Source organism: Pleurodeles waltl, chromosome 4_1 (assembly GCF_031143425.1).
Source record: "Pleurodeles waltl isolate 20211129_DDA chromosome 4_1, aPleWal1.hap1.20221129, whole genome shotgun sequence".
NCBI lineage: Eukaryota > Metazoa > Chordata > Amphibia > Caudata > Salamandridae > Pleurodeles > Pleurodeles waltl.
In genome coordinates, this window is record NC_090442.1 from 242,684,619 (window position 1) to 242,708,532 (window position 23,914).

The 23,914-nt window shown below is 45.4% G+C and overlaps 1 protein-coding gene across 1 annotated transcript in view; it reads right to left on the reverse strand.

Annotated features, from left to right (window-relative positions):
• The window catches only part of TTC38 (tetratricopeptide repeat domain 38), a 309,404-nt gene that overhangs the window by 187,594 nt on the left and 97,896 nt on the right, over window positions 1-23,914 (reverse strand). Inside the window, exon 5 of the mRNA XM_069228235.1 lies at window positions 14,261-14,434. Coding sequence (XP_069084336.1) covers window positions 14,261-14,434 — 174 coding nt within the window. The remainder of the gene's footprint in view (window positions 1-14,260; window positions 14,435-23,914) is intronic.

Genomic DNA, 23,914 nt, shown 5'->3' on the forward strand with positions numbered 1-23,914 from the left:
TCAAAACTTACAGCTGTATCAATATAGCTTATATGACTTACGTAAGGCCCTGAAAATTGTCTGAAAATGCCTATCAGATGGGAAGCATTTATTAGCATTTCAAAAATTATAATGCAGACAGAAATCAATCAAGCAATCAGTTTATCTGGAGACGTGGACCTCAGAGAGAAAGGTGAAAAAGTTGCCTTGCCCACAACCCCACAGGCAAAGGATTAGGGTTATGGTGAGAATTGAGTCAGCAATGAGTACAAGTGATTCACTGATATTTGGAGGAGGTCTTTCATACTTATTATAAAAGCATGTATGAAAAATTCACACTTGCAGGTTAACAGCGTAGCGGTCACAAATGGGACTCATATGTTCTCTTTAACAATCGATGCAGCCCAGGTAATCAAAATTGCCACAAGGGTGGCCATATGTCCATGCAACAGAGACATGCTCTCTGTTGCAAGGACCTATGGTCCGGAGTATTGTATGATTTTGATAACTGAACTAGTCCCTAGATAGGCTGTCTGTTCAGCATATAACCCAGTATTTTAACATGCCCTTGGGCGTGCATCATAGCGAGTAATGAAACCTCATAAAGACAGATAACTTGAGGATGGAGCCAAAATGGCGGCCGAGAAGGACACCTAAAGCGTGAGCTCCGACTCGAGCTTGCCGAAAATATCCTATAGGGCGCTGCCGGAGCAGTGTTCGGCGCCCGCAGGCAGAGAAATTTGTCTCGGGGAGCCGGTGTGCCGCTGCGGGGCCGGGCGGTGCTGCAGACAACGACGCAGCAGCAGAGACTGGACAGCAGCGCGTGGGAGCCGGTGGCTGCGGCATCGAGGGAATTCAGGAGGCCGCAGAGGCTGGGACGGCATGGAGCACTGCCTGCTGTCCCGGCTGCGAGGCATTGGCGCGTGGTGAGTGGGTGACCACGGAGGGGGGCTCCCAACTAGGGGAGACCACAACTAATTGTGGCTTTCCCCCCCTTTTACCCCCCACCTGTGTCGAGCGGAGGCGGCCGCCGCAACTTTGATATTCTTGCCGCCAGGCAGGACGCCCCAGCGGCTGATGTGCAGTGGAGCCCGCGCACTGAGGATTGAGGCCGCGCGCTGCTCCGCAATGGCTGCCTGCCAACCTGGGAGGCAATAGATATTGGCAAGTGGAGGTGAATGGGCTCGCCCGAGAGTACTCGTAAGCCGCGCCGTGCCAGTGATCGCCCACCCGAGCCCGACGGTGATATCCAGGAGCCAGAGGCATAGCTCCCTTGTCATCACTAACAGCAGAACTCTCCCCCCCCCCCCCCCCCCCTGTTAATGCGAGCAACGTTCACACAGATCCCGTGAAGGAGCTGGTCGGGGTCCTCCCCCCCCCCTCACCACTGTTCCTCATCCACCATCGACACCCGGCCCTCCCAGCCCCGCTGGGGGCCAAATTTGCACACAAGAACAATACAGGGGACGTACAAGAGGGGATGACCCAGGCCGCCCAAGACGCTGCATTACTGGTGACGGCCGGGTAGCCTGCTGGAGGTCACACGCTCCTGCCCCAGGACACTTACAAATTGGAGGGAGTGTCTGTTATTCAAATGCTTGCGGCTTACGCCACCGCTGACTGGTACACCCAGGGAGAAAACGTAAATGGTCCCGGCTGTGGCAAGGTAAAGAACCACACGCGGAGGGGCGGGAGCGCACCAAAAGTGAAATCTGCCCCCCAAGCAGCACATAGTCACGCTGCGCCGCACCTCGAAAGTAGACCAACAGTAAAGCAAAATGGCCGGGAAATCCAAATCTGCGAAAAGTCAAGACCGAAACACACATGGACCGGCACCTAGTGATCAACAGCTAATACCAACCTTACAGTCATTGGAAAGCACACTCCAAGCCCACTCTACACAATTTCAAAAAGTACTGCAGGCAATCATGGACACTACTTAGAGTGGACCACCGCAAACTGGCGGAGAGAGTGAAATCAGCAGAAGATGTGTTGAATGAGCTGACCCGTATGGCCTCGGATAACCAAAAACAAATTCAACGACTGGACGCAGAGGTGAAGATCTTATGGAGACGGGCTGAAGAAGCAGAAGGCAGATCCCGCCGCAATAACGTACGCTTTCTAGGGTTCCCCGAAAAATTACCGGAGCAGAACACGGAAATATTCCTAGAACAATGGCTAACCAAAGAAGTGCTGAATGGGGCTCCATCGAAGTTCTTTTCCATGGAAAGGGTGCACAGAGTCCCAGGGAGACCGCAGGACCCGGGCCAACAACCTAGACCGTTGATAGCCAGATTCTTAAATTAAAGAGACCGCAATACTGCAGCAGGTCCGTAGCAAAGGCCCATTCAGACATGAGGACTCAGTTGTTAATGCCTACCCAGACTTTACCCAAGAGGTACAGAGACAACGTAATTCCTATGCAAAAATTAAGCAACGCCTCGGCGAGCATAATATTAAATATGCCCTACTGTTTCCCGCTAAATTAAGAGTATTATCAGATGATCGCACCCATGTGTTCACTTCTCCTGAAGACGCCTGGACGTGGCTTCATGCCGAGGGTCTTGCACGATCCCAGGAGGGAACAGACGAGGGAGAGGAATGGCTCATCTCCCCTTTGCGGAAGCGCACCAAGAAACGACCCAAGGGACAACCCACTGAAAAACAGGCAGCAGAAGAAAAGGCAAAAGTTTTGAAGGAAACTCCCCTGCACATACAGAACTCCTTTGAGGCACTTCCGCCGATCCCTGAGGACAGCCCGGAATCCGATTCGGCCACCTCAGACTCCACGTTAACAGAAGTGTTAAAGGGCCTGAAGCTCACCCCCAGATCTGCGGATGCACTATAAATGCAAGCTGTCAAGCCGCTTCTCCTTCTGAACTGAGCGATAAACTTGAAGGATGGCACAGGACATCTGTGTGCAAAGTTATACGATGGAGGATGTAACTTCCACCTATGAGTATCTTTTGAACAAATTTCCACCTCTTTACTGAGAGCACTGTTTATGGTCATTGAGCATGTGATTGGGGGGGCAAACACTCCGCAAGCACCCATGTGTAGTTTATTACGAGTTTATAGTTGGGGTAGGGAATTAGTTGGGGTGGGAGGAGGGGGGGGGGGGGAAACAGTTAACTTGTACACTATAGATCTATTCAAAATACAGGAAACACTGCTGCGGCTGTCAGTCTTAACTATATATCCGGCAGTCATGGGAGGAGCCCGGAAGGGTATGCTAAATTGGAGCTTGTCACATGCAGTTACATCACACAATGTTACATGGCTCAAAACGCGAATCACGCCACACATCAATATGAAATAGTCACTTGGAATGTGAGGGGTCTGGGGGCACCAACCAAAAGATCCCAGGTACATGCACGCCTCAGACGTCAGGGAGCACACATTGCCATTTTACAAGAAACTCACCTACTAAAGCCTGACCTACAGGAGATGCGTGGGAAGTGGGGAGGGCAGGTCATAGGCACAACATACTCGGCCTTTTCTAGAGGAGTACTGATATGGATAGCAGGAGGCGTCCCATATGTCCAAACCTCGCATAGGATAGACCAAGGGGGCAGATATGTGGTAATAGAGGGGCAGTTAGATGGGAGACAATTATCATTAATTGGGATTTATGTCCCTAATAGCGCGATAGCTGAATTCTTGGGCACACTTACTCCAGCATTATTGGTAAACCCCGAAGCCCCGGCCATATGGGGCGGTGACTTCAATAGCACACAGAACGCAGTATTAGGCAGGTCAAACACACACCCAAAAGCGTCAACAAATAGAAATGTTAGATGCCCTTTGCAGACATGGGCGGGCGACATGAGACTCCATGACTTATGGGGCATGAAACATCCACAACAGAGGGAATACTCATTCTATTCAATACCCCACAAAGTATACACCAGAATAGACATAATATGGGGAACCCAGGACATATGCGCACTGGTCAATAGAACAGAATACTTAGCCAAGACACTATCGGATCACTCGCCGCTTAGAATAACCACTGAACTGGGGCAAGAGACGCTCAGTAATCCCTACCTGGCGTTTACAGGTGGAAGCTCTCCAAGATCAGGCATTTGCAGAAGTACTGAACACAACACTGAGACAGTACTGGGAAATAAACTAAGACTCCACAGACTCAAGAGCAGTAGAATGGGATGCGCACAAGGCAGTAGTCAAAGGTCACTGCATCTCAACCACTTGGGGAGTGAGACGCACCCTACATGCGGAGGTCAGCAAATTGGAAAAGGAATAGAGAGTAATAGAAATTGCAGTGGCACGCAATGAGACACCCTACATAGGGCTAAAAGAAGCGCGTACAAAATATAACAATGCAGGTACCCAACTCCGCCGACATGACCACAAATATCACTTAATGCGCCTACAAACAGAGGGAGACAGATCGGGCAGGCTGTTGGCGTGGCTCCTACGTGAGGACTGCCAGCAGTCCCCCATAGGGGCTATAAGGGTAGACGCAGGCACAATGGCCACCACCCAAGAAGAGATAAATGGGACTTTCAGGGAATACTACACGAACCTTTATACCAAACGCACAATATGCACGACCCAACAACTTGGGTCCTTTCTCGCAGGCTCACCCCTGGCGCAGCTGTCACAGGCAGACAGGGAGACACTGGAGGCTCCTCTGACGCTGGGGGAACTGGACTTAGCTCTAGCGCAGATGCCTAGGAACAAAGCACCAGGTACAGACGGCCTCCCAATAGAATACTATTCTACTTATTCGGCACACTTAAGGCCACATCTGTTGAAAGTATTTGAGGAGGCATGGTCCAATAAGATATTGCCTCCAACACAGAGAGAGGCAATGATAGTGGTCCTTCCTAAGCAAGGGCGCGATCCCACAGATGTTAAATCTTACAGACCACTCTCGCTCCTAAATCTAGATTGTAAAATACTAGGTAAAATATTGGCTAACAGGATAGCCCCCATCACACACACCCTGATACATGATGACCAAAATGGATTCATCCCAAAACGTAATACTTTTTTAAACATCCGGAAATTGCCGAGTGTCATGGGAGACACCCCCCGGATGCACATGACAAGATGGTACTCTCATTAGACATTGAGAAGGCATTCGACACACTAGAGTGGGATTTTTTTACTTGCTACTATGCAGTGCATGGGAATCGGCCCTAATTATATACGCTGGGTACAGACATTGTACACCAAACCACAAGCTAGGGTGAAAACGGGAGGGGTATATCCGGTAGCTTCCCAATCACCAGAGGCAGCAGGCAGGGATGCCCCCTCTCCCCACTGTTTGCCATAGCGATGGAACCATTAGCGACTCTAATACGTGCAATGAAAGATAGATGGGGAATAATCAGAAATGGGCTATACCACGCTATATCATTATATGCAGACGACGCCTTAATATATGTACGGAAAGGAAGTGAGGTGATACCTTCAGTAATATCGCTACTGACCGAATACGGAGGGATATCGGGCTTGGTGGTAAACTGGGAACAATCGTGCGTGTACCCACTAATTAGATGGTCCCCGTTAAGAAAAGAAAATGCCCCTGTAGGACGCGTGAAATGGTGTTTCGATACGTTTAAATATCTAGGGGTCTACATATATCATAAAACGGAGGATCTCAGAGATGGCAACCTTGGGAGAGCACTGGCTTCTATGAAGGGGTCGCTGTGTTTTTGGAATAAATTACCGCTGTCACCCCTGGGCAGGGTGCTGATATTGCCCAGGCTGCTATATTACTTTGCAGCATTGCCACTTAGTTTCCCCAAGAGCTTTTTTTGTAATTTGAACGCAGTCCTACTGCAGCTTATATGGGGTGGGGGCAGGACGCGCGTAGCACTCTCCACGCTGCAGCGCCCAATAAGAGCTGGCAGTCTGGGCGCCCCCAAATTCAAATTCTATTACACTGCTGCACAGTTACAGTGGATACTGAACTGGATCCACAGGCCCGCGCTGGCGGAATCCGCATGGCTGATGGCCCGACTACAGGGAGAACCTCTGATCACATGGCTATCAAATAAAACACTAAAAGGTGCGTCTGATAATCCATTAATGGTAGTGGCACACTCATGCAGGGGGAGGTACATACAAAAAGGATATAAGGTGCTCCCCTATTTGACGCTCATCCCTCTGGAACGGCTCCCTGGTTGGGCTGCGGCTGGGTCGCACTCACTCACGGCTTGGACGGAGGCGGGCATACAATTGGTATGAGACTGTTTTGAAGATGGGGAAACTAATGACATTTGAATCTATACAAGCCCTCACAGCAGTGAACCCAGGGCAATTTTTAGCTTACTATGCCATATGCCACTCAATCAAAAAAACATGGGCGGCTGGAGACCAAGAGCCAGAGATCTCCTCCACACTACACCACATGCTGCAATACGATAATCAAATAAAAGTAGTGACGAACCTATGCAAAATCCTGAATAAGTCCCCTGAACCTAATTTGGAGAGAGCAAGGGATAGGTGGAACACTGTTCTGCCAGACCCGAAACCGCAAGAGGACTGGCCGAAAGTCCTATACCACACCCGAGGGGTGTCGAGAGATCCCAGATTTCGTTACACACAGTTCAACTACACACACCAAACATATTTATCACCAGCCAGGATTCAACGCATGTTCCCTGGGTCGGACCCAGCCTGTCCTAGATGTAATGCCCCACTGGCACACTTCTACCACATGGTCTGGGAGTGTCCTCAGGTATAAAAGGAGTGGAATGGAGTGGTAGAAGAAATCACAGAACTGACGGGTATCGCACTGACAGTGGACCCCAAGTCCTGTCTATTAGGGCCGAGGACGAGAGTAAAGAAACATAGACACCTACATAAGTTTGCAGACCTAGCATACGTGATGTACAAAAGATTGATAGCCATGAACTGGAAAGCACCCAAAGCGCCTGATTTGAAAACTTGGCACACCCGGACACTGCGCTGGACCCAAACAGAATACCAGGTACTAAGGAAATTAGAGCGGGAGGGCCAACAACACACAGGATGTGAAGCCTGGGAAACTTTAGTAGCTAGACTAGAGGCTAAAAATGATGAGAAACCACCATGAACAGGGTAATGATACAGCCTTCAACACAACCAGATAGTATCTGAGCAGTTATAAGACAATAAAGCAACCGGCCGAGACACGCCATACTAGACGTGAACACACCCACTCCCTATAGCTGCTGCTACCCACGTTAGCCAACAAGAGATGGGCAAATATTTAGAACACGCACAACAAATACATCCCCAACACACACCATAAATAGACAACAGAACAGCATCCCCCACCACCACAAACAAGCAGGGGCCAGCAGGGAATAGTGTAATCAAGTAGCTAAACGAGGGGCCACTTAATACCAAAATACAAGATTCATCAGCCAAACATAGCAGACAAATATATTGGATGTTATAATAAGACCTAAGTTGTGTACATTTTGTTTTTTGATTGGATGTAAATGTTTTACTAGATCAACCAAATCCTGCTAATGTAAGCATAAAGTCATGGTACATAGATCTGTAATGAAAATTTATTAAAAATATAAAAAATATTAAAAAAAGACAGCTAACTTTAAAATTGGATAGCATATACATTGGTGCAACAGAGAGGGGCTGCAGTAAAGTAATCACAGGCTGTTACCTGGCCCCAGACAATATTAGCCATGTTTCTGGAGTTGCCAGACCTTTGTTGGAGGGAGTGTGGGACCAGAGGGAACCCAAATCATATTTATTGGTTCTGCCTACTAATTGGAGGTCACTGGAAAGACGTTCTAGTTGCCACTAAAGGCATAGTGGAGCACCATATTTCAGCCAGGCCCCATGTTGCTTTAATTGACCAAGGCCCCAGTACGTGGTACACATCAAAAAAATTGAAAAAATGGAAACAGACAGATTAACTTTTGGTGACAGGAAGGTTGGTCACTGAGTAATTGGAAGCTAAAACTCCCAACCATACTGAATATGTGGTAACGGAACTATGATATACAGAGGCAGTGAACGAATGTCAGACAGGTTGACTATCACTCCGTTGTCCATCCTTGAAATTTTCGAGTGAGGATAAGAACAAGCCTATAATGCTCTTCACAACTACTGACTAGGGCTCTTTTCATGTTTTTTTTCAAACAAGTATTTATTCAGCAGTTACATAATATACATTAGGACAGCATAGTACCCATGCTGGTGTCACAATAAAACAATATGCCTTCAATTAACTGGAAACAATTGGAAAATAACCCACCTCCGGGGGCGCAGAGGACCCACTACAGGAGCCACTTCATGTCTGACCCACAACTATGCAGCCCCAGTTCATATATGATGATCAGTTGTGAAACCGCACATGCACTGTGTTTTGATTTTATATCACCTAATCAAACTAATGACAATCAGAACATCTAACATGGTTAACAAAAAGTGCATTGACCGCAGCAGCAGCAGATACCCAGAGTGTGCTCGCCTCCCCAGGACTCCCATCTGTGAGAGGGGGCAGGGAACCAGCGAGGCTCTTTTAATCAGGTGCGACCCGCCCTTTAGGACGTAGGGGCCACGCCCCTTTCCCACCTTTTGCCCCTCATGAAGAGTGTTTGTCAGGCTGAACAAAGGTCAGCCTGACAGACACTCTTCATGTTCAGGTCAGGCAGCAAGGAGCAGACATGAGCGATTTGCGCAGACTTCTGGCTGCCTGAGCAGAACTTTGCTGGTCTGAGGAGGTCACAGCTCCTATGGGCGTGACCTCCTCGGCTCAGCAAAGGTGCCTTGAGGCCCTCCACTGGGTGACGAGGAGAGCATCACCCATTGACTTCGACATAAGCGCTTCAGGTTTAAGCCCTGAAGCGCTCAGGGTGAGTGTCAATCAGTGACACTTCATCACAGAGGGGGGTGGGGTCAGCAGTCTCCCTGACCCCATCCCACTCTATGATGAGGCTGGGACTGCTGCCTTCCCTCAGAGGCTGAAGTGTGTGTATGTGTGTATGTGTGTATGTGTGTATGTGTGTATGTGTGTGTGTGTGTATGTGTGTGTGTGTATGTGTGTGTGTGTGTGTGTGTGTGTGTGTGTGTGTGTGTGTGTGTGTGTGTGTGTGTGTGTGTGTGTGTGTGTATGTGTGTGTGTGTGATCTTTTAAAATGAATGTTTGGTGCGTGTGCGTGCATGTTTGAATGTTATGAGTGTTAATGGATGTGCGTGTGTGTGTGATCTTTTAAAATGAATGTTTGGTGCATGCATGTTTGAATGTTATGAGTGTTGTTAATAGATGTGCGTGTGTGTGTGTGTGTGTGTGTGTGTGTGTGTGATAGAATGAGTGTGTGTGTGTGCTTCCCCCCCGCCCCCTCCCTCCTAAAGCTGCCGGCTGCCACTGTTTTTAATGTTTGATAAAAGACATGCGGGTTGGTGAAAGATATTGAGCATAGAAGAGAAGAGGTTTTTGATAAGGATATTTATGGTGGATACATAATTTTTCCACTGAATCCTCATCTTTTGAATATCCTTGCAGCAGTGAGGCCGACTTATAAAGCTTCTCTGCAGCAATGGGGAAAAGCTCATCAATTGTTTCTGAACTGTTTCAGCAATGACTCAGCCCACCAGACATCATGACAATGGAATATATTAAGCACAACTGACCCCATCATGGCATACACAGAGGAACAGGGTAACCAAACAAGCACAGGACATAACGTTTGCATAACTTCGGATCATATTAATCACAGCACTAACTCATAAAAGTATATGTCACTGCACACTTGAGCCAGTAATTGTTGGTAAAATTATGCAGGGGTGACCTTGTGGCCACCTGTAGATGTCATCTACATCAAAGTCTAAGAAAGCAGCCATTGCCCTAGTGGAGTGGGCAAGAATGCCCTTCAGAGTGTCCTTCTTGGCCAATGTATAGCAGATCTCGATATAGCATTTGACCGAATGAGAAATGATACATTTGGACACTACCTTGCAATTTGTGGCTCTTGCAATACCAATAAAGGGCTGATAATCCACTATGTCCTGCTGAGTGCAATCAAAGTAATAGGAGAAAGCACGTCTGAGTTCCAGTCTGTATAGCAACTTCTCCTGTTTGGTGGGATAAGGAGGGGGAAAGGAAGGTGGAGGGGTAATGGATTGGCCCATGTGAAAGGCAGAAACCACCTTGAGTAAAAAGGCCGGGCAAATAAGGACCAAAGTAGGAATAGCTGGTGAGTAAGACATATATGAAGATGAAACATTCAATGTAATCATGGACACAGCATTTAAAAGGATGGCTCAAACCACTGAACAAAGTTATTCCAACGACAGGCATAGATTTACAACTTAGCGGGTTTCTTGCCACTAAAAACGCCATCCTCAACTTAATCAGGAAGGCAAAAGGACTCTTGCTGGCACTGCTCAATATCCACATATGCAATCAATGTGTTTGGTGATTTGAGCTTGGAGGACCTGAAGACTCTCCTGCAAGATCAGTTCCACCCTGTGAAGAGAGGAAGAGGTGATGGAATGCAGAGTGCCAATGGATCAACATACCTCCTTGCCCAGTCTGGGGAAAACACGATCATCTGTGTCTTATCCTCCCACATCTTACGAAGGCATTTTAACAAAGAAGCAAAATCAATGAAATGGCGTAAAGAAGGCCCAGAGAAGAGATAGAATTTAGGGCATTACCATTTAGGCCATTCACAAGGAGGTGCATGGCACAAGATCAAGTAAACTTACTTTTATGGGCTGTGGTGAACAGATCCGCATATGGGTACTCGTCCCTGAAGAAGATCTTCTTCACTTTAGGGTGTAGCTCCCACTTGTGTTCTTCCAGCGAGAGGTGGATAAGAACATCCACCCTCTCAATGAGGAAACCTGCAAGATCAGTCACTACCAGGAAGATCTGCAGTTGCCACACCACTGCCACAGGTGAATCGCCTCCTATCTTGAAATTCCCAATCCCACTTCGATTGGTCTTGTTAATGTACTGGAAAGTGGCGTTATTGTTCGCTAGAACCTGAATTGCACTCCCCAAGATGAAAAGGAGAAATGTCTTTACGGCAAAGCAGTCCACTGACAGCTTCAGCATATTTATGTGCAGGTGCTGCTCTGATGGGAATTAAAATCTTCGTGCCTTCACGTTGTCCAGAAAGACCGCCCAGACTACAAGAAGCATGTGAGCAAAGTCGACTAGGCATGTATGGGACTGAAAGGTTGATCCAATAAAGAATTGCTATGTGCCATCCAGCAGTGCAAATCCAAGAAAAGCAATGTGAGGATCAGCAGTCAAGCTGAATAACTCCTTTGATTTCTGAGCCACAGGCAATAATACAGGGCCCTTATTCTGCATCTGGCATGTGACAGCAAAAGTATGCATGAGGCCATGTGACCATGCAGACATATGACTTTCAGAACTGGGAGTTATGTGCAAGTCAAAAACCTCTGAATTATCTCCCGAACATCCATGAGCCTCAGAGGGCGATGAATAGCCTTTATGTTGATCATGTCCAGTCCCGCACCTGTAACAATCAACTTCTGCACTAGGTCAGATAAGACTTTTAGGAGTTGACAGCAAAGACCAAATTGTGGAGGAGTGTCTTTGTGCAGTGAATGTGTTCCTCGACCAGGGGTGGGTACTCCCATTTTACTACCCAGTTATTCAACTATGAAAATACCTGGGCACCAGACCTTTACTGTGAAGCAGCAACCACTGCCGGCACTTTAGTGAGAACATGCAGATTAATCGCCACCCACAATTACAAGACTTTGAACTGATACTGCTAGGATCCCATGATGAGTCTCCGGTAATATCTGCAGGTGGGAAGAATTGGAAGTTGAAAATAGGAGACTTGGATATCCAGGGATTACAACAAATCCTTATTTACAGGGCCACTAAGACTTGCCTCAGGGACAGCATCTTGAACTCATCCTGCCAAATGAATACGTTTAGAAGGTGGAGATTCAGGATGGGCCGCAGACCTCCATTTCTTGGGACCAAGAAGTCAAAGGAGTAGAATCCAATGCCCCTTTCACCCAGAGGCACCACTTCTATGTCCCTTTCGATGAGCAAGGACAGGAATTTTGCCTCCAAAATGAAGCTGTGTGTCAGGCAGCACATCTGGGCAAAAGGAGGGGAACCAGACTGAGGAACAGAAAGGGTAGGGTGTAGCCAATGCACATCAACGTAATGACCCTAAAGTCAGTTGTGATAGTCCTCAAATTAGTGATTAACCGGAAGACCCTCTTCCCCAACTGAATATGGTGGTGTAAAAAAGGAGGCAGTGAGACATGAAGGTTTTGAGGCAGCATACCTGGCATAGGATGTTCGAGATTTGATCTGCTGTTGCTGGTGTTGGCATCCCGAAGATTCACCCCTTCAGTGAAAGGAGCCAGCCATTTGGTGGGATGTTTACAACAATTGAGAGGGTTGTCTCTGCATCACCCTGGAATTGCCTTGAAATTGTCTGCATTGTTGATTGAATTGTCTTATTACGGAGGCTAGGCACAGTGAGTGAGCTGTAGCTCTATGCTCTTGATGCGTACCAGTAAGGAGTAGTCCTTCTCCAAGATGAGCTGTTCGCCATCGAAGGGCATGTCCATGAGTGTTAGCTGGGTATCTCCCGGAAAAAGCATCCAAGCATCACAACATAGCATAACGGGCAAGCCTGTGGATTAAGCCACACTATTCACTGAATTTAGACTGCACTTCAGGGTCTGCTTAGAAGCGATCTAGCAGTCAATGACCAAATTGGTAAACGTCTTTCAAATGGTCTTGCAGGGACATTACTGTTAATTTGTCAATTACCAGAGCACATGACCATATCAGCTGAGAAAGCAGATGGCGCTCACTGTACAGAGCGCAAGAGAGGCTAGAGTCAAAAACTTTTCAGCTCATAGAATCAGGTTTTCGATTCCTTATCACGAGTTGCATACCGGTTTAGCTTCGAGGAAGAAGCATGGACTACCAGAGTTTTAAGAGAAGCATAAGAGGACAGAGTGTGGGTCACCTGGGGCAGGCCTATGGCATCTGGCTATTTGTATGTAGACTGCCAGGCCTGAAAAGACTCTAAACAGAGGTGGGAGTAGGATGGTTTCCTCCAGGAAGAAGAGGACTTTGTCATATGCCTTTTTTGTTTTTTGGAGGAAGATCACATGGGGAGATCGTTCCCTGTCAAAGAACCTACCTGAAAGTGAGGATGATCATGGAGTCGTACCCTTGCAGGTTTTTGCCAAAATCAACTTGTCCTCCCAGTCCATTATGCCCTTCAGAGCATCGAATCACAAGAGTCATAGTTCACTGTGTTCTGTTATGAGTCTAAACACCATATGCAAATGCCATGTGGATCCAATAAGAACATGACCCTGCAGCACCTATGAAAGAGTTTAAAATCTAAGAGTTATGGAGGCGATATTGAACAATTCCCCATGAAAACGCTGAGGAATTTGTCAGTGAAAACAACTGATGAGCTTCAAACCCATGTCGATAAGGTGTGATTTTTTTTTTTTTTTAAACTGACACTGCCACCTCATATATCGCAATGTTGTCATGTCCAGCATGCTTAAAGCTGAAGCCTCATGGTGCCACCAGGCAGTGTACAGCAACGATTGCTGGTGAAAAGTTTTCCAGACAGTTTAAGGCCTTGAATCAAATTCATAAAGTGAGAAATCTGCAGCAGGATGCATCCATCAGAAGCATATCAAAAGCGAGACCAAAGGCCTTACATAACAAACAAAAAAACACACACTGGCAGGAGAGGAGAAGGTGCTTGTTTGGACCAGCAGTTTATAGTGCTTACCTTTTTCACTTTGTTATTAACATGTTATGATTCATATCTAACAGAGTATTGCCAGGTGAGAGGTGCCTAATATGCAAAATTTTGTTCAGTCTTCTTCTATGTTGAACAAATGCTTGAAATGCTAAGTGAGATTTGGAAATAATGGATAAACAGCCATGGAGATTAGCTATACATGATATTCATATAATTACTTATTATTCAATTATACTAATTACCAATAGATTCATAAACAACGTAAAGTTGGTATAGTGGCAATTCCCACAACGTTTAAGAATCTTATTTACAGTTGGGCAGCAATAGAAAATACTCTAATTTTTGGAGGAAGTGCTAAATCCGAAGAAGAATCCACAGGTGGAATTTTCTCCACCATACTGCCCTCACAGTTGGTAAAACCAGCAGGTTCTCATTCAGAAGCCTGGGCTGTTTTTGTTACCATACAACTTTAAGTCCAGCCCCAATTTTATTAGTTGTGAAAAATATATTTGGGGTAAAATCTCCTAGAATCTCTTCCTAAAACAATCCCTTACCTGCTAAAAGGTTTGTTCAAGCTCCAGTAAGGCAGAACCCGGGCCACAGAATCTCTCATCTGGATACTCGATCCAAGGTAAAAGTAAGTGTCATGAGCAAACTTCAGAGCCAGCAGATCTGTTGGGTGGTCTTGCAGGATCTGCTCCCAAAGAATGGCGGCTCTGGGTAAGCACCTAGAAAGGAAACAAACACATCGCAAAATTACTGCAGGTATGAGTCACTGTAAATTAGGCCCAACCTGAAACTCCAGCAGATCACTGCTTACACTGTAGATTTTGAAATACATCTAATTCAAGTAGAAATCAATAAGCTATTTAATGTACTTGAAATGATCAAGAAATGAAGGCAGGAATCTGTATTTTAACCCCTGCGCCTCCTTGGGACTTAGTTCAAAGAATATCTTTTGTTACTTTGTTCAAAGAATATTTTTTGCTATGCAGAGCAGTCAAGAACCGTTCTCCAGTGTCATCTGTATTCCTTCGATCTGCAACTAATCTTAATCTTGATTTAACATGCCTTGAGAGGTTGTTCTTAGCTTTGGAGTCTGCATGTGTTTGATTCCAAAGAAGACTTAAACCTCAACCAGAAAAACACCCCTTTTTCCCAGTACTTATTGTGTTTATAAATGTATCCTGTCCTGAGGGACTGACAATGGGTGAAGAGAAGTTAATGGAAGGAATATGCAAAGTTCGGGCCTGGAAACTCAGGATCTGTTTTAATTGTAATATTTGTCCTGTAATAGAGCCCAAACCAAGAGTATAAATTATGGCTGAATTGTCATGTACATAACACCATACCCAAACAATAAACAAACATTTTAATAACAAGAATGAAATGTGCATTTCTATTGAAAACCTAGAGGAAATACTTTCAATGGTTGCGGACACAGCCTTCTACTAAAATAATATAGGAGAGCTTTTACTACTTCACTTACAAATTAAACAAGGAAATAACCCATCAATATTACAAAGCCTCAACGATAAGTCCTCAAAAGCAAATTACAATTCATACGTGAGACATGAAAACAAATGTTTTCTACAACTGATAGTTTGAGCAAATATATACTGTTAAAGTAGCCCTTGCCATAGATTATAAGAATACTGCTAACGAAAAAAATTAGGCAAGTGCTTTTTTTTTTGCAATTTGATGCCTGGTTCTTCGCAAAAAAAGAACACATTTTATAAACAGACTCTGGGTGTGGGGATGGGGTAGCAACAGGGCGCGGAAGCATGGGAGGCAGCCACAGATAGAGGAAGGGTGGGAGGGGAACAGCAGCCCTTGAGAAAAAAGAAAAGAAGCAAGAAATCAAAATGGGGAGTGGAAAAGCATGCTAGGGTAAAGCAACATAGGGTGATAGGGTAAGAAGTATTCTGGTGAGAAAGAAACAGAGTGTGGCACATAGGGAAGAAGATAAGTGCATGAGCGAGACAGCTGGAAACACATATGTCTCAATGACCAGGGCAGGGACAAACATAAAATAGGAAGGCAAGTCCACATAAGACAACACATGAAACGCAAACTAATGAGAGTGACAATAAAGCCAACCAATGGTATGCAATGATGGGCTCGCAGCCTACTTTAAGTTCACAACAGATCTTTTACAACCAAGCGATTGTTCTTTCTATAAGGCTCGGCTTAAAAATGTTGATGCTCAGAATGTGTAGAAATATGCCGAGAAATGCTGTCTTTCTTCAAATTACATACAGAAGCACAAAATAAACATGTATTAACTATTTCCTTGTTATTAAACCACTCCTATTTTTAGAAAAAGATAAAACAGAATACAGAAAGGCGTTTTCTTATTTTCCTTGCCTAAACTGCAGCTATAACGATGCTCTGTGACCTGCTTTCACCTTGGCTGCTGGCAGAACGCATTATCAGGTCACACCTCAACCGTTATAACTTATTACTCTGAAGCAGCTAGTCACTGCGTTATTAAAGGTGACTAGAGACGACACAACTCAAATGGGTGAAGAAATTAAGAGACAGGCCATTGTAGAGAGATACCACAATTCCATGTACTATAAGGCCAATTGTTATCATCTAAACCAATCCAAACACCTATTAGAAGTGGGTATCATTTTCTCAGCACTCAGTAGAGCTTTTGAGATGAGAGGGGCGATAACCACCTGCCCACACAACCAGGGATAATCTAGAGTGGGCACCTGGTGAACACCCACCAAAATATCTACACACAATCATACAAACTCATATGCCTATCAATTCTGCCCACCTGCTTTAGTAAGAAAAACAGTGTTGTGTACTGTCATGGACACATCCATTAGGCCAACAACAAACGACTGTCTATCAAGAATATGGTTAAGTTATAAAAGGGTACGGACATGGTTGGAAGTTATGAATATGAAAGGACTCAATAGGCTGGTAGAGCAGAAGTAGCCAGTTCACAACCTCTGCATACATGGGACAAAAATTCCCCCACCATAAGCAGCAGTGTTCAAAATATAAAATGTTCATTGGATACCGTTAAAGATATGGTAACTCACATGCTAGGATCGAGAGGTCTCTTCCACACTGAATCATGCACCACCTTTTATCACTGGAGCGACCAAATATCACACCCAGGTTTACCTAGTGCATCTGTCGTACTAACCTTTGACCTTTCACAAAAATCATGAAGTATACTTCCACACCTAGCCCGTTGGTGCCTATTCTCCATGGTGGGAGATTGTCATATTTGGCTTTGACTACAATCAGGAACCCCGACGTAAACTTTGCCCCCCCCCCCCCACCTTAATAGCACGTCATTTTGTGGGTGACCATTTCCACACGTCCTTCAGTTAAAACGTGCACCCAGGGGCATCGTGTGCCTTGCACCCCATTGAAATGGGGTCCTGGGGGTGACATCCAAAGGATGTTCGCCCCTGGGGATTTCGGGTGAGTGGGCCAGGCCAGGGAAGAGGGGAATAATCATTGGTCATTTAGAAATAGGGGTGTGGTTAGGGTGACTGTTTTAAGTCATTGGCAGTTAGGTCAATACCGTTCCTAGTGCAGGTGGTCCTGGAGGTAGGAGCTAGTAAATTATATCCCTGTTTTAGGCCCTGTTTTGAGTGGTGAGGCAGTTAGCATTTTATTTGTTCAGTGAGGTAATTTTAGTGTAGCTCATTATGATGAATCAGAATAAGGCGGTAAGAGAGGCTTTAAAGACACTACATGAGGCCGGGAGGGAAGATTTGTTACAGTCTGAAGTACTATCACAGGCCTTCGCGGAGTGCGGAGGCAGGGGCCTGTAACTAAGGGGCAGCAGTGTGCTAGTCCGTCTAGTTGGACGCGAGCACATATAAAGTCAAGATGACAGCAAGCGAGGAGGGAATAAAACAGTCCCTAGCTCACGTTGAAGCTGGACCACAGCTTTCAGATTGCAGTGAAGTGCAGCTTCACAAAGAACTAAAGCAAAATACAGTGGGCGATAAAAATAAAAAAATAGGCCTGATACTTTTAAAAATATATTGGCTCACAAAATGAATGATTTCCCAAACGTTATGGAGGGAATTAAATACCGATTGTGCTGCTAGGTCAGCAACTTTACATAGGAGTACAGCATTATGCTGGTACAGCAAAAGGGGATAGGGGTCATGCACTACTCCAATTTCAAGGTTTGTTTTCACATAAAGGGGGGCCACTATGTACATGTCCAGGTAGAGGGGTCTAGATTGCGAATGAGGTACTCCCTACTAGTGTCCCAATAGAACAGCAGAAGGTAGGGCCCAGGACCACCCAATCCACAGGTTGGGGCGACTTGTCAGGCAACTTAGGGACAATTTCCCAAAGCTGTGACGACAGGAGACCGGAGAGGTTGGGAGTGACCTTGGCGACCCGGTACGAAGAGAGGGAGAGGCCTCAGGCAACCTTTCTGACAGCAAGGTATGAAGCTCCTGCATCACAACCAATGGCAGTCAAAAATATTGATTGAGGAGTCTATGATGGAAATGTTGGGGATGGGGAGAGTATGGTGTGAAAGAGGACAAAAGTAATACTGAAAAGAAAAAAAAACGAATTTCTTTAATCGTTTTTGTTATAAGGGGGTATCCGTGCACCTCAGGGCTCAAATTTCTAACACAACAAAGGAGAACATTTAGAGAGGTGAGTTTAGTGATGTCTACAAATTACTGCACAGGGAGTTGCAAGCTAAGGACGGCTGGAGGGAAGAAGCGTGGGAACTAGCTAGGTGGCCGAGAGTGCCCACGAAATACATTTGCATTCTTCAAGTGTCTATTGCGAGAAATTCCCAGAATGTTCTGTGGCCATTTTTAAGATCATAGACACAATCAGGAAAACTCATGCAGAGTTTGGAGGCCATGCCTGGATCATTATGATGAGGAGTTCTGGGTAATAATAGTCTTCAAACTGGACAAACCATGGGGAGAGGTGGATAACGAATTGTGGGTTCAGTGAATGTATCCACAATGTCCACCACCCACTATGCATAAACCAAGAGGTCTAGCTGTACCTTATTGGTCTTTTCAATGGAAACCCACCCCTGGTGAGGAGGAGTGTTAGAGGGGGTGAACTGGAATAATAGACAGGTCAGTGCCACAGGGGCCTACTGGAATTTCAACTGGTTTTGTTACAGCGCCCTTTGTGAATATTAACAAGAGTGCTCTCGGTCTGGTGAGAGACACGCAGTCATCCAGTGTTTTGGGAAAAGAGAAGCAAATAGCAACAACTACTCAAGGAAGGGGCCGGGGATTATTTGGCTCTTGAAACATGGGCTTTTACTCTGATTAAACTTGAAGTGCTTAAGAACTGGCTGGCTTTCTACCCCCACAGAGAAGCAGCCACAACTCTGAAGTGGAGTTTTGAGTTAGGTTTCAGTCTTGGATACCAAGGCATTAAGATCAGATGCTGTGCGGAAAATCTGCAGTCAGCCAGACAACATACACTGGTGGTCAAAGCTAAACTAACACAAGAGGTGTCGGAAGGTAGAATGGCAGGTCCATTCAATTCTTGGCCTTTACCTGATCTTATTGTTTCCACTTTGGGTGTAGTTCCCAAGAAAACACCAGGTGAATTTAGAATCATTCACCACCTGTCTTGGCCAGAAGGTGGCTCGGTGAATGACTTAATTGCAAGGAAGGATTCAGCAGTACAGCTCGCCTCTTTGGATGTCGCCATGGCCTTGATTTGCCAGGTGGATGTAGGTGATGAGCTAGAAAAATGTTATAGAAATTCTAGGTATATTGTCTTTGCATTTTACTGTCACTGAAGCTCTATTGCGAGTGCTGACAGCTGTTTGGCAACAGCCCTGTTTTTTATTTGGCATCAAGCCAAGAGACAAACTCTACGCTGCTTGGGGGGGGGCCCGAACTATAAGCCCCAGACTCCTTTGCAGCATTAGAGCCACCGGCTGCCATTTTGCACCCAGAGACGCAGTGAAAAGGTTGCTGCATTCCCGCTCCCCGGGATGGACTCTACGCTGCGTTTTGGGGGGGAGGGGATGAATCAGAAGCCCCAGACTCCTTTGGGGCATTAGAGCCTCCATTTTGTGCCCGGAGGCACGGTGAAAAGGTCGCTGCATTCCCAAGAGCGGGCCCGTCCTGTCAGAGCCCGGAGGAGGCTGGGCTGGACATACTCTGTTGGTCCTTTTGTCTGAGAATTTGTATAAATCCTGCCTAGATTAGTAAAGATAATTTTATTTAGCAACTATAGATTACATTTATAATGGAGAAAAGAAAGCAAAATCAAGTGGGAAATGGTACTAGCACAAAAACTTCTAGCACTACTAATATGATTACTAACTATCTTACATACGCTATAAGAAAACTCAATGAAGAGATTATTAATGCTCAAGCACGTCTAGTGGCAACCAAACATTTTTCACATTAGGCTATTATAGAAGTGAGTACAGAGGCTGCTAATTCGATTATTGAACTAGAATCTCCAAAGGAAAGTGTTTTTGAGGTGGTTCCTATGTCTTCTTTAGGCCCATCAGCACCAACAGATAAAATAGCAGAAACTTAACCTTTGAATAGTATAGATGACCCAACCTCTCCTCCACCTAAAAAGAAAAGTAGGCAGATACAATCTAATCTCATACCACCATTACAGCCTCTTCAGGGTGGTAACAGAACCTCTGAATAGCATGGAGGCCACTCGTTAGTTGCATCAATAGTTCATGATGGCCCTTTATTAAAAAGTATGGAAACTTTGTTTAATAAATTACATAGTAAACTAGACAATATAGAGTCCAAAGTATTGCTAGAAATTAAGGAGATAAAAGAACGTGTAAGCAAGATAGAAGTAAGTGTTAGGACAGTGATTAAAGCTAAAAATCCCGCCTGTAGTTGTGATACTGTCCCGAATGAGAATCAAATGGATATAGGTATAAGGAACAATACAATGACAGGGAATAAGGACCCTAATAAAAGAAGTATTGAAAACTACCACTCTACACTGAGGGAATCATCTCAACTAAAGGCACCCTGCACTAATCACTTGAGGCAATCAGATGTAAATCACAAATGGCAGAGTGTGAATAGAGATAGATGTGTGAAGGAGGTTTTACAACTACCACAGATGCCACTCCATACACAATCATACTTAAAAATGTTCCCAAATCTAGATGAACAGCAGGAGGATATGAATAGAATAGGAGTTTTTGCATCAGACGAAACACCAATATGTACTATTACTATAGAGTCATAATCCAATATCCTGAGCTGTAATGGTAATGTTGTGACAGACGGGAGGTCCTTAATTAAGGGACTTGATTATCCTTAGGTCATGGAATATAGCTGGTGTAAGAACCAAACTGGCTGCTAAGGAATGGCAGACCATAATAAGTTCTTCACATGTGATCTGCCTACAAGAGATATGGCATAAAGGATCCTTCTTTATTAAATGGTATTCCGCATTCATTACTTCAGCTTACCCCCTCATTTAGTGCGAGGGCTAAGGGGGGGGTTAGCAACACTGATCTCAACATTGGTACCGTTCACATTGGTGAAATCCTTCCTTGACTCCCCTTATCAGTTTTTATATTTCTGGATTGATGGTACCACAGGAATTGTACTAATCAACTATAACTATAACAAATTTAAGGATACTAAAAAAGTAGTGGCATTAACCCTTCAGGATGATTTGCATCTATTTTTAAATGATATAACATCTACATACATATTAATATGGGCTGGAGATTTTAACATCGGGACGTGTCAGACTACTATAGAAAAGACATGCAGACTTACCGATGATCAGGGAAACGCCCTATCTCATTTTTTACATAACAATTATGGAACTATATTGGATGAATTAATATTTAGATACGATCTGGAACTGGTGGAACAAGAGGGGCCAAGGGAGAGAAGTATCCAACGTTTAGGGGAGGAGGGCATTTTTCAACTATTGATCACATACTAATCTCTAGAAATAATGTTGTTATGACTGAACCATTAAAGATTAAACCAACTATATATAGTGATCACCACCCGTTGTCACTTACCCTGAAGCTAGCTAACCCCTATAATACAGGAGAACGACAAGCAACAAATATAGGAATAAAAAGGGAAAATTGAATGGTCATAAAATGGACTAGGATAAATGAAATAGACCTGATGAAAAAAAATTGTGACTCAATATAGACAAGAAATTTTAATATGCACAGAATTTAATCAAATTCCGCTAGAGATTTTTGTGTCTTTTAATCAACTTAGTAATGCCATATCAGAGAGCATAAAAGTGACACCTGGCAATAAAAACGAGTAAAACAGGGATGGTTTGATCATAATTGCTCACAAGCAAGTCAGTAACTTAAGCAAGCCTTGCAGGCTCAACCAAGAAATAAGGAAGACCTAATTTCCAAACGTTCAAGCTATAAACATGCACTGGAGACTAGGAAGGCACAATTGAGAGCTAGGGCATGGGGTAATCTCGAGCAAGCAGTGGCATTAAGAGATAGCACCCTATTCTGGAAAACCATTAACCAACCATTCCTAAAAAATAGAGATGCACTTGAAATTACTGTACATGTTCCATCAGCTGATTGGCTCTCCCATTTTGGTATAATATTTAATCCAGATCGCTTGGCTATGCATTCATCGGAAACTAGGATAATTGAGATCAAGCCACCCTTTCTGAAAATGATTAGTTGAGAAGAAGCGAGATCTGCCATGGGAAGATGTTAGAAAGGGAAGGCACCGGAGCTCTGATGGGATGCTGTAGGAAAGTACCATCTTGCCTGGCATGTTACCCCCATATTTCACTGTATATATGTTTATGTGTCACTGGGACCCTGCCAGGCAGGGCCCCAGTGCTCATACGTATGTGCCCTATATGTGTTCCCTGTGTGATGCCTATCTGTCTCACTGAGGCTCTGCTAACCAGAACCTCAGTGGTTATGCTCTCTCTGCTTTCCAAATTTGTCACTAACAGGCTAGTGACTAAATTTACCAATTCACATTGGCATACTGGTACACCCATATAATTCCCTAGTATATGGTACTGAGGTACCCAGGGTATTGGGGTTCCAGGAGATCCCTATGGGCTGCAGCATTTCTTTTGCCACCCATAGGGAGATCTGACAATTCTTACACAGGCCTGCCGGTGCAGCCTGCGTGAAATAACGTCCACGTTATTTCACAGCCATTTACCACTGCACTTAAGTAACTTATAAGTCATCTATATGTCTAACCTTTACCTGGTAAAGGTTAGGTGCAAAGTTACTTAGTGTGTGGGCACCCTGGCACTAGCCAAGGTGCCCCCACATCGTTCAGGGCAATTTCCCCAGACTTTGTGATTGCGGGGACACCATTACACGCGTGCACTATACATAGGTCACTACCTATGTATAGCGTCACAATGGTAACTCCGAACATGGCCATGTAACATGTCTAAGATCATGGAATTGTCATCCCAATACCATTCTGGTAGTGGGGGAACAATTCCATGATCCCCCGGGTCTCTAGCACAGTACCCGGGTACTGCCCAACAACCTTTCCGGGGTCTCCACTGCAGCTGCTGCTGCTGCCAACCCGTCAGACAGGTTTCTGCCCTCCTGGGGTCCAGGCAGCCCTGGCCCAGGAAGGCAGAACAAAGGATTTCCTCTGAGAGAGGGTGTTACACCATCTCCCTTTTGATATAGGTGTGAAGGGCTGGGAGGAGTAGCCTCCCCCAGCCTCTGGAAATGCTTTGATGGGCACAGATGGTGCCCATCTCTGCATAAGCCAGTCTACACCGGTTCAGGGATCCCCCAGCCCTGCTCTGGCTTGAAACTGGACAAAGGAAAGGGGAGTGACCACTCCCCTGACCTGCACCTCCCAGGGGAGGTGCCCAGAGCTCCTCCAGTGTGTCCCAGACCTCTGCCATCTTGGAAACAGAGGTGTTGGGGGCACACTGGGGACTGCTCTGAGTGGCCAGTGCCATCAGGTGACGTCAGAGGCTCCTTCTGATAGGCTCTTACCTCTCTTGGTAGCCAATCCTCCTTTCTTGCTATTTAGGGTCTCTGCTTTGGGGAATTCTTCAGATAACGAATGCAAGAGCTCATCAGAGTTCCTCTGCATCTCCCTCTTCACCTTCTACCAAGGGATCGACCGCTGACTGCTCAGGATGCCTGCAAAACCGCAACAAAGTAGCAAGACGACTACTAGCAACATTGTAGCGCCTCATCCTGCCGGCTTTCTCTGTTTCCAGGTGGTGCA